Raw genomic sequence first — 11,289 nt, 5'->3', positions numbered from 1 at the left:
TCAAACACGGAGCTGTACTAGATTAGTCTCGACGTTATATATGTATAAACATACTCAAAAAAATATACAAACATACAAGTACGATTGTATACAAAGCGCATCTTCTCTGACGGCGGCGAGGGCTTACGATCATGGCCGCCGGGGACAGCCCGTCGACTGGCGCATCAACGTCGGACAGGTAACTTCCCTAGTCTCCCCTAACTCTAACCGGCTAGTCGAGAAACACCATGCATCTGCCGTGGTGCTTCCGTTTATCGTGATCGTTCCCTCTTCCGGCCGAATCTGAAAATTAGAAAGAAAAGGCTTGGGGCGGGGGGGGGGGGGGGGGGGGGGGGGGGGGGGGGGGGGGAGGGGGCGGAGATAAAATCTGATGCAGGTCTTCTGAAAAAAAACAGCTTTGCTCCTCCAATTTTTACCAATATGTAGCCTTACACCATCCACTTTTATTTTGTCGGTCTTCTGAAAGAACGGACCATGATAGCAAACGTACAAACTGCAACACGGAAGAAAGACCAAACGCCCTTTCGCTGAAGGACAACGGAACAGATAGAACAGGTAATTATGATCTTTCTACCGAATTTTCTATGCAATCACCGTATATATTTTTTCGTCCAACTACAAGCTAGCCCTGAAAACTGTATCTGTAAGAAAATATATCCTGCTTGTGTCAGGTATCATGTTCAGTGTTTAGTTCACAGTGGAAATGTGTTCTCTCTATCTTGGTGATAACATTTGGTTCCCTCTATTATGGTGACAACGTTCTAGTTCATTATGCAAGGATTCCTTTGCTATCTGATCCGTAACAATGTTGACGTCCTTATTTTCTGGAAATCTCATATCATTGATCAATTTAGAAGTGTTAAATATTTTAGGCGCTTTTTTTTAACACTTTGCTAAACTAAATATTTAGCTACTGTTGAAGCGATATGGCATATATTATCTAAAAAACAAGTAAATATAACTATAGTAGGTTTGAATAACATGGAAACTGCGTCCAACTGTACGAGTAGGTGTTGTGCCAATGGCTTGATACGTGCTCTACAATGAACTCAGCTGTATAACTTTATAATTACATCGAAATCATATGTCTCTTAATCCTACTCTGAGTGCATATACATAGGATGCTCAGTAGCTACTACCACATCAAGTCAGACGGGTGCTTCACCGCTCCCTTTCTTGTTCTGGACATGGCATAATTTTCTAACTACTATTTTTCTTGGATAATCACATTAGGATTGGAGCCTTTTTGTGAAGCTATGCAAAACGTTCCTTTGTTTGACTTCATCTGGACGATTGAAGGATTCTCACTGTTGCCCAAGCTTGAGCGCCATTTTTCTGAGACGTTTGACTCAAACGGTCTCAAATGGTAAAGTTTTTCCTTCACAAAATCACAATGTTCCATACTTCCATTTTGCATGTACTAGTGGCAGCTTCCCGCTCACTGACGCCGCCTTATTTTCATAACCATGGACAGGGGATTGTTTCTGAAACCATGGTGTACAATAATGAATGACACAAGATACCCTAGCTTGACCCTCTACCTGGAAGACTGGCCTGGTGATCTTGAAAAATCGGGTGATCTTGCAGTGTGGTGCAGAATCACAATTTTCAACCAAGGCGGCTGCGGCGAGGACCAGCAATTTACACATACAGGTACTGCTCATTCTTTCCTGTCCTGGTACAACTATGCATCTCATCAGAATGCATACGATCTTGGTTCAGGAAAAAAAAACATTGCATCTTAGATTTGTTCACGGTACTAACCTCAAGGTTGCGTGGGTTGGATCTTACCTAGTTGATGGTGTCTTTGCTCGTCGACGCGACGGCAGATGGAGCAGCATCGACCTTCTCAGTTATGACAGGTTCCTTGACCCTTCGTACGGCTTCCTTGTTGATGATACTTGTGCAATTGGGGTTGAGATCATTCGTGTTGCTCCTACCCGCCGACTTCATCTTGACTCTACGTGCTACCTTTATATCACTGGCTCATTTGGAATTTCGATTGTGGGTATTGATCCTAGACCCGACCGGTCGTTGCAGTCCAGCAGCACCAGCCGGTTTAGATGTACGATTCGGGGACTTTCCACAGAACAGCAGCTGAAACCTTGCATTTGTAAGAAGTTCAGTTCCGGTGGCTACGACTGGTAAGTGATGCTGTTGATAACTTGATTTTACTTGGGTTCAGATTCAGAGGGTTCCACTGTAACGGTTGATGAACTTCTCGTTGATACTCCCTCCGTTCTTAAATATATGTCGTTTAGAACAAGCAAATTAGTACCTTGTCCTAAGCATGATAGGACAAGCATCCTATATTTAAGGAATGAGGTAGTACTTGATAGTATCGAAGTTCAAAAATATTAATCATAAGGACACATCATACATAATGTTTTTTACTTATTAATGATCATAATTTTTACTGATTGGCATTTTGTTTTTCTTAGGATTGTCTGTGTTTTAGTTGGCAGTTCCCATCTACATGTATATGTGCACCCTTCTTTATCACATATATGTTGCCAATTGTTTGGGAGGATCAATATACGCCTCATCAACCAGCTTAATGGGAAGCATATCGACAAGTCATGTGAGCACTTTTCTTGTCCGTGTATCTCTCTCTCTCTCTCTCTCTCTCTCTCTCTCTCTCTGCGTAATTGAGAGTGAATGTTTTGGAGTTTTGAGCATCCTTTGATGAGCGAGAGATTTCCTCTATTTGTGCAGACCGCGGTATGTTCAATAGAAACATTTATCACGGATGCGCTGGTGTGGTGGCACTGCAGACATTGTTTGATAAAGAAGAGGGCTTCCTTGTCCAGGATTGTTGCATTGTTGAAGTGGAAGTGACAGTCCTTTCACGGTTTTGAACACTGCTGCTCGGTAAGTCTTTTGGGGCACTAGCTTCTTCTAAGTAATATTGCAATTTGCTATCCCAAATCTAGCCCTCAACATGTATTTTCTTGCTACGTGATATCAATATTGAGTTAAGTTGGAAGCTTTAAAAGTTTTGTTTTGCCACCCTATCCATCCTCCATTTGCTGCTCTGGTAACCTGAAAAAACTTTTTGTGACAATTTCCTGAAAAAACTTTCTGTGACAGTGCATAATCTGTGCATGAATCCGACATGCCTTTTTGTTATGCTTCTGCGCTTGTACTTTGTAGTGATGCTGGAGGGACAAATCAGCACGCTGTTGAAGAGGAGGCTTATCATAACCCATTCGAGTGGGATATGTCACCTTTTTTTCGCATCTTCCAAAAGGATCCGCGGTTTGACATCACAGATTTGATTTTGAAGCATAGACCTCTGGATGGATTTCCACAGGAGTGGTAGCTAAAATTCAATCGATGTAAACATCATGAGATCAGATTATCTATGTGCAGTATCCGATTTTCTTTTTCGTTTTCTTTTAGATGTAGTGCTCCAGATTTCGTTTTCCCCTTGTCGATGTAGCAAGTTAAGCAAGTGTTATCAAATAGAAAGTAACATCTCTAAGGAAAGTGTTATCGACTGATTTCAGTTACAGCTAAGGCAGGCACGGATTAACATAACTGAAACCAGAAGGATCCACAACAGTGCGATTCGCCGTGTAACAAACATAGGCAGCAAAGAATGAAACAAACCAGAGGCAACGTGGTAAAATTTGACTGCAACTATTTCTCCGCACCTACGTTTCCAATGTTCCAAAACTGGTGCAAGAGTAACTGAGAATACCAAATTGTTAGCGTACAGCAGAGATCAAACTCTCATCCTTCCACAGAGACTGTACGTTGCATTTGTGGCAAATAATCTGTACTTCGGAGGTAGATGAGGCAGAATGAGAGATGTTTTTTTTCTGATGATTTCTTCTCTTGATTTGGAGCACAGCTGAACCGAAGATTATCCAGCAATTGTTACACTGACCAACAATAACAGAAAGTTTTGTTAGATCATAAATTCTTACATAGTACGGCCAGAATAGTTAAGGCTTGAGCTAGTATGTCAGTACCTTCTTGCCTTCTGCCTACTCGCCATCAGAGCCTGATGCCCATACACAGCATGAATTGTCAGGAATGCGACACCAATGGCCACAGAAGTAAGACAAATCAATCTCAAAATGCGAAGCTGAGTTCTTGCTGTAGGCTTCCGACACATGATTCGAACCACAGGCAGCAGAGATACAAAACAGCAGAGCCCGCCAAGCAAATAGAAGACCAGTAGCATGTTATCCGGCCAATTTTCAGCTGAGTTGGTGAAGAGCACAGGTGACACTGCCGCTAACACAGCCAAGCAAGTATAGGTAGGCATGTAACATTCGAACTCTTGCAATGGATCATCAGTTGGAGCCAACCAATATCTCAGCTCCTTCAACCTTCTTGCCAATCTACTCTTGTACCAGTCCTTGATGTGAACGACTTCCTTGACATGATTGCCATCCGAATTTGTCAGATCACAGAACTCAACTACAGCATGTTGTGCATCTAACATCTTAACAATTTTGGCCCTTTGGTGACCGACAAGGCCCACCGCCTGATTCAGAGGGTGACCAATGGTCTCAGTGGCATCGACAATCCAACCTTTGGATCTATCCCAATCAAAATGCAGCCTCATTTTTGTGGTGAGGGCAAATGTCGAATCAAAGTTATCCTTCTCTTTGAATATCCGCACACGGTAACTGTCCCCATTGCTAGTGGGAGATTGAACAATGACCCCTCTCACCCATTTGCCAGCACTATTCAATACATCAACACTGTCATATATGGTAAAGCTAGGATGAGGACCAGTGCCTTGATGCTCTGTGTCGCTGGAGCAAGCCAGTACTGGTCGGAGCTTGTCCTTTTGCAGCAGAATGGAGTCGTCCTCAGATACAGCACCCTTTGGCTTGACAAGAAGCAAACCACTACCAGTTCTGATATCTTCAATGGTAGCTTCCACGAAGGTTCGACCATCATCTTCAATCATCTCTACAGCATGTCCTATCTTCAGATGAGACGGCATTGGCTCCAGTTCCACCCTGTTGCCAAACTGAATAAATTCCCTGGCACTTGTCAGACCTGAACATATCCCATCCCATTTCCTCTTGAAGCAAGACCTGAAAGATGAATTCCTCGGCAAGTGGCTGGCTCTGGTTGAGCTGCTCTCATCAAACAAAGGGATTCTGGATTCCATGAGTAGATACGATTCCAACTGCAATTTCAAGATGGGACTGATGCTGTCAATGGCGCTGAATTCTCAATAGTCAATATCAGCGTAGTACAAATACGAAGGCGAGGACCAGAAGGCAGGGGCGTTGCTAAGGAAGGAGTACCAGGGAATGAAGGACTCACCGTGGTTGGGGAGAAGCGGTCGACGAGGGGGCGCCGCGTGTTCAGTCGACGGGCTGGAGGAGGGTCCTAGGAAGAGACCTCGCGCTTCACCGCTTGGTCGTTGACGAACTCGCTGGGCCCTGCGCGCTCTTCGTCGTGGTTTCCCGAATCCACGGGAAGGTGGGGGAGGAGCAGGCCTGGGGCGTCCGCCGGTGACTCGTCGGCGTTGAAGCCCACGCTGCTGTTGCCTGTTGGTTGAGCGTGGTGTCGTCCCCGTGAAGCGCTCGGCCCTGCTGCTATTTGGTGGCGGGGGCGCGGTCGGGGGATGCGGCTTACCGGCAGCAAGGTGGGGCGGAGCGGCGATGCGATTGCTCCGCGCAGGGTGGTAGCGTCGCCGCGAAGCGCCGAAGCCCAACCCGCGCGAGCCTGCGCAGCAATCGAGGGTGAGAGGGAGCGGGGGATGTTGGTACGGAGGGGATAGAGGAGGCGGCGGCTTACCTGCGGCAAGGTGGTGTCGGAGGCGCGATCCCGAGACGGCCGCGTCGCGGTGGCCGGGGTCGCCGCGTCGGCCAGCTCCGCCGTGGGCGCAACGGTTAAGCCGGCGTAGCCTGCTCCCGGGGGCTTTTCAGGGGAGAAGCAGCCAACTGTCTCGCAGCTGGCCAGTGTTGGGCCCGATTTTGGAATGGGCTGGACTTGGTCTAGTGGACAGCCCATACTGATTTTTATTCTTTTTTTATTCTGTTACTACTAGTATTTGGATTTTTTTTTTCTATTTGCATTCCTTGCTTCTCTTTTCTTTGTGCCCCTCATCGAAGAAGTAGCACTGTTAGATTCCTTAACGGTTATCTATATGTGACTACATTTTTGCTTCTTTGCTTCAAGAAGGAAAAAGGAGTATTTCTAAAAATGAGTTTCTCCGAAAATAAGAGATTAATCCTTATAAAAAAAGAAAAACTGTACAGGTGCAAAGCGAGCAGCGAGGCCGCGAGGGCTTCCGATCATGGACACCGCGAGGTTTGTTACCAGCTCCTTACAACCCCTTCTCCATAGGCTTTTGTGCCACATCTTGACGCTGATTACCTCTTTGACTATATTTCTTGAAAAGATTACACAATCCATACATAAACAAGAAATTACACGCCTATACATGTTTTGCATGGGTTCATAGTGATCATACAATGCACACACATTAGTTTGTCACGCCAATTTTAGACAACATCGTCAAATCTCTTCTCGGCATGCTTGAACACTTCCTTCAGAGACTTCTTCACATTTTCATCAGCAAAAATAAAGTGCACTGCTTCCTGAGCTAGGTGAAACAGCTCAGGCTTGGTGAGACCTATCAAAATCATGCAGGTCTGTCAGGTCAGTATTAGAAATAGCACTACTTTTTAATTTACTTCTTTACAAGAAGAGAGCATACCAAAAGTGGCTGCAACGAGGTAATACTCATTTGAGAGGCTTGTTGAAAACAGGCCACAGTCATCTGTGCATAAGGATAGAGGGTGCTTTGCATTATAGAGGTCAGCTGCACAAATTCAGTATAATAAAATGTTAGTACTGAGATGATGATGATTCTCGGCAAGAACTTTGATCTTGTATCATTAAGGACCAACCAAAGTGATGAAGCTCTAGAGAAGGAGCACCTCCTGTCATAACATTTGATGTTAAACATATCTCAACCTGCATTTTATCTTGAGTTAAACATACAAGTCATGCCTAATTGACTATATATATGAAATGGGTAGAAAGAATTTTACTGGAATCATCAGGGACTTGAGCTTCTTCCATTCTGCATCATTCAGACAGCATACATGACCCAGCCTCTGAGGGCAGAAATCCAGCACTGCCTGGATCTCCTTCCTGTTTGCTACCTATTGTCACTAAGTTTTACTTCATTGGTCAAATAGTATAGAGAAATATTTACAAATGTAGCTGCAAGAAAATAAAGGTCAAGGAAAGAGTGGTTTAGAAGTTGTTGACAAGTATTTCCAGACCTCTCCACAGTGAATTGTAATGGGGATTCCTAGCTCTTTAGCATGTTGCAGGGCAGGCAAGTATGTTTCCCTTCACAAATATTGCAAATGCCGAGGAGTATTAGCACATAAATATTTAGCATGTTTTCACCTATTTTAAGGCAGATATTAGGTACTTTTTACCATTCCCCCACGACTGGATTGCCAGAAAGATCGATGCCAATGACACCTTGGTCCTTCAATTCCAGGGCTAAATTAACCTGACAAAAAGAAATTATTTCTGCAGATTATCGATGTGTGCCTATGTTTGTTACTTTGTTTAGAATATCAGCTTCTTGGAAAATCTTAACTTACAGTATCCAATGCAGCCGAAGTTGTCTCACGGCGATCAATACTAAGAAGGAGCCTGACATATATCCTCTTTTTCATTGTGTCACCATCAAACTCAATTGTAGGTGTGCAAGCTAATGTGTCATTTGTTCTTGAGTTAGAATCAAATAAAACAACATCAACAGCTTCAACTGCTTTTAGACCTTTAATAACAGCATCCATGTAAGACCGCTTGGTCATCCCTTTGGCTTCATTGTTCTACATGATATGTGAGCAAAAGAACACATAACTAACCACATTCTTGCTGCATAGACTCACAAAACTGTAAAAAATATGCAACAAAATATTCCAAAGAAGCACCTTAGGGGTAGTTCTTATTTCCAAATACACAACATTCTCTGCAGCAAAATCTTCCACGACCTGTTATATTTCCTGGGTCAATGAACTGAGCAAATTTACAGTATTAAGAATGCAACCTTCTAATTGAGATGACAAATATACCTCCTTAGCGATCCTTGTTACTGTATCATGTTCCGTTGTAAGTATATGGAACAAATCAAAAAGCTTGAAACACTCTGGGAGAGATCTACCATCTGTTTAGGAATTTCAAATGCCAGTGTTTAAAATCCTCAAAAGTCATGCAAAGGAAATTCTTCGGTGTTATCAGTGATTAATACAATCCATGGTATCTTTTGATATGATTTATAGTAAGTAACTGCATTAGTAAAAATAAAGGTGATCTTTGACTTACTCTTCATGATCACATCTTTAACATCTTCGAAGACAATGATTCCTTTGTCAGCTAGCTGTTTTGCAAGTTCCCTGTTCAAAAAATGATAAGAATGTCTGGACACAGATTTAAATGGTATATAAGCAGTGTGTGCTCTTAAATCATTGTAGTAAAATCGGTTCTGAGTCTTAACAGCACAAACTTATTATTGAATCCACAAAGAATAGGTCATTTATATAGCTAGGGAGCATCCATCAGACTATCACATATGCCTTGGCCTTAATGCAAGAACTAATAGAGCATGTTGGTACTTGGTACCCTTGAGGCCTTGGCCCTTTGTTCTGAGTGCAATATATGATAAATTGACAGATGACAAAAAGGCTAATTATTGGATCAGCATATACATCTGGTTTAGACTTTAGACCAAATAAATAGCTAGAACTTAGAACTATACATTCAAACGAAAAGTGTTAGCATGTGAACTAGCATGGCCAGTCACGAAAGGATTTGAACATATTGTTTAAGAAATATAATAAGGGAAACATAACATCTCTGAAGCAAACATACAATGTCTAGGCGAACTAACCCACAAATTAACACATGATACATTTCTTGACGCAAATAACAGATAATTTACAGACCTATCTTCCAGGAGCTTCTAGTTAGTAGTAAGGTAATTGTTGCGGAGGCCAAATCATTTGCGATTTGTGGATCATAAGCTCCTTTAGAAAAATCATCAAAACGGGTAAAGATTTTTCACCCACATGAGCACTCCCATGAATCCACATGCTTGCACCCTACTACTGCACATGCCCTGTTCGTACTATCTGACGACACTTAATAAAACTGCAGTTCTTTACAACATCGCAATTTACAATCCTGATAAAGTTCAGGTTTATGCACAGAAATGAGATTTGTTCGCTCGACAAAAAAATCGGATTTGAACCACAAATTTCCTAACGAGTTCTTCTCCCAAACGTGTGTCACGAAGTCATGGAACAGATACTGCACAATGATGCCCCCTACCGGTCTAGAGTCCAGACTTGAACTGCGCTACTCTAGCGTCGAATCAAGAAACTGAAGCTACCCATGGCTAGAAATCAAGAACCAGGAGTCCGGGGGAGACGATGAGATGAGAGGGGAGGTGGGGTAGGGGCGGAGCGGAGTACTGACAGGAGGGTGGAATTGCGGACGGAGCCGTTGAGGTGGGCGTGGAGCTCCACCTTGGGAAGCGCGACGCACCACTCCCTCATCTCCTTCTCCTTCGCCACCTTCCTCCCCATCTCTGCGTCCATGGCGGCTGCTCCTTGCTTCGCCCTGTCAGTTTGCTGAAGTCTTGGAGGATGGGACGGTTAACAAGGAGGAGCAATAAGCGGCTTTATATATAACAGCCTTCAATTCGGACTTCAGAGTCTGAGGGATTCAGTTATTTCGGGGACAGTTGCTTCACCATGGTTGCAAATAATTTTTTTTAGAGTAAAATACCCGAGCGGATTCTAAACTTGTGCGTGTGTATCATCTAGGTCCTCAAACTTCTAAAACGCACGTTGAAATCCCTCAAACTTGCTAATTGTCCTATATAGGTCCAAATCTCTAGAACTTCCATTAATACGCCTACATGGCATGTTGACTCCTAAAACACACGTTGAAATCCCCCAAACTTGCTAATGGTCCCATATAGGTCCAAATCTCTAGAACTTCCATTAATACGCCTACATGGCATGTTGATTCCGTGATGACATGGATCCACACGTGGGGCCCGCTCGTCAACCTGCCACGACGCCATCTTCCCTTCATCACCGCGTGCGTCGCAACGCCCGTCGTCGGCCAGCGGATCTGCTTATGTGGGGTCCACATGTCAGCTCTCTCTTCCTCACCTCCTCCCCACATTTCTGTCTTTCTCTCTTCCTCACCTCTTCTCCCACATTTCTATCTTTCTCTCTCTACGGCGCCTGTCCGGCTGCTCACGTTGCCCCCTTCCCTCCCCGAGCTGGCCCTTGCCGCCTGCCGCAGCACCCCTGCACCTCACGCCGCCCGCCACCGGCACGGCTGCCTTGCGCCAAGGTCAACCGGCCGCTCCTGACGACGTGTAGGAGAACGAGGCCACAGGCGATGCACGCGGTGCCGCGAAGGGCCCTGGTTGTCATCCTAGGGCCCGGCTGTGGACCACTGGTTGCCGACCCATGGAGGCGCTCATCCTTTGGCCCAACGGCAGCTCAACAACATGGCTGGGAGGGGCACTAGCGGCGGTGGATGGCCCGCGGCGAAGCGACGCGACGGCATGGCTGGGGGAGGGCGCTGGACGGCGGCGGCCTGTAGCGGAGTGCGAGTGATGACATAGCTGGGGAGCGGCGCGATTTCAATGAGCAGGACCGTGAATCGGAGTCAGCACGAACAAGCTCAATGCGGCAGCGGCAAATCAAAATGGTCAGATGGGAAAAGGGCTTGGGTGAGCGTTGTGCGGCTGCCATCCTTGTGAGCTCCGCTGCTGGTGCCGGTGAGGAGGCGGATTGCACGAGCTCAAGCGTTGCCATCAAGGTTTTGAGGTGGAGCGCCGCCGCCGACCGCCAAGGGCCTCGTGGTACCTCCATGTCCCTTGTCAACGCTGGGACCAGAGCAGCCTCACCCGTCGCAACCTCTCGCATTTCTGCTTTCTTGCCTCTACGCGTGCTAGCCCCCTCACATCCTCCTCCCCTTTTCTCCTCCGCCTCCTCGGAAGGGCCCGAGGGGCAGTGGTGGCTGGTGGAACGGAGGCCAACGGCTGCGCGCCTGAGAGGTAGAGCAGCGTGGCCAGCAAGCGGCGGTGGCTTGGGCCCGAGGTCGAGTGCTGCTGTCTGCCGCCGCCGAGGGGCTCGAGTGCCTCCTGCCAGAGATGCAGATCTCGGCGACGGAAAAGGAGAGAGGGGTCAGCCGCGCGGATCGAGGTCCAGCTCGTGCTGGTCTTCCGTATCGTCGGGGAGAGGACCGTCGGTGGACTTG

At 45.8% G+C, this 11,289-nt stretch overlaps 3 protein-coding genes across 3 annotated transcripts; 1 reads left to right on the top strand and 2 right to left on the bottom strand.

Annotated features, from left to right (window-relative positions):
• Positions 1-67: 67 nt before the first annotated feature.
• LOC117846432 (uncharacterized) lies at positions 68-3,519 on the top strand. The gene is made up of 8 exons (XM_034727592.2): positions 68-178; positions 467-555; positions 1,234-1,366; positions 1,475-1,653; positions 1,796-2,144; positions 2,442-2,581; positions 2,716-2,871; positions 3,154-3,519. The coding sequence occupies exons 1-7, from the start codon at positions 132-134 to the stop codon at positions 2,856-2,858; spliced, it is 1,080 nt and encodes a 359-aa protein (XP_034583483.1). The 5' UTR covers positions 68-131; the 3' UTR covers positions 2,859-2,871; positions 3,154-3,519.
• An 83-nt stretch (positions 3,520-3,602) lies between these two features.
• LOC117846430 (uncharacterized) lies at positions 3,603-5,858 on the bottom strand. The gene is made up of 4 exons (XM_034727590.2): positions 5,773-5,858; positions 5,296-5,700; positions 3,978-5,155; positions 3,603-3,887 (listed from the first exon to the last, which is right to left on the bottom strand). Exons 3-4 carry the CDS (start codon positions 5,135-5,137, stop codon positions 3,869-3,871), a joined length of 1,179 nt encoding a protein of 392 aa, XP_034583481.1. The 5' UTR covers positions 5,138-5,155; positions 5,296-5,700; positions 5,773-5,858; the 3' UTR covers positions 3,603-3,868.
• A 482-nt stretch (positions 5,859-6,340) lies between these two features.
• On the bottom strand, positions 6,341-9,675 carry LOC117846431 (N6-mAMP deaminase). The gene is made up of 11 exons (XM_034727591.2): positions 9,484-9,675; positions 8,332-8,402; positions 8,082-8,173; positions 7,941-8,000; positions 7,605-7,838; positions 7,434-7,510; positions 7,272-7,341; positions 7,035-7,148; positions 6,891-6,957; positions 6,698-6,802; positions 6,341-6,613 (listed from the first exon to the last, which is right to left on the bottom strand). The coding sequence occupies exons 1-11, from the start codon at positions 9,603-9,605 to the stop codon at positions 6,483-6,485; spliced, it is 1,143 nt and encodes a 380-aa protein (XP_034583482.1). The 5' UTR covers positions 9,606-9,675; the 3' UTR covers positions 6,341-6,482.
• Between the last annotated feature and the right edge of the window lie 1,614 nt (positions 9,676-11,289).

This window comes from Setaria viridis, chromosome 2, assembly GCF_005286985.2.
Source record: "Setaria viridis chromosome 2, Setaria_viridis_v4.0, whole genome shotgun sequence".
Classification (NCBI taxonomy): Eukaryota; Viridiplantae; Streptophyta; class Magnoliopsida; order Poales; family Poaceae; genus Setaria; species Setaria viridis.
This window is presented reverse-complemented; position numbering and strand designations above follow the sequence as displayed.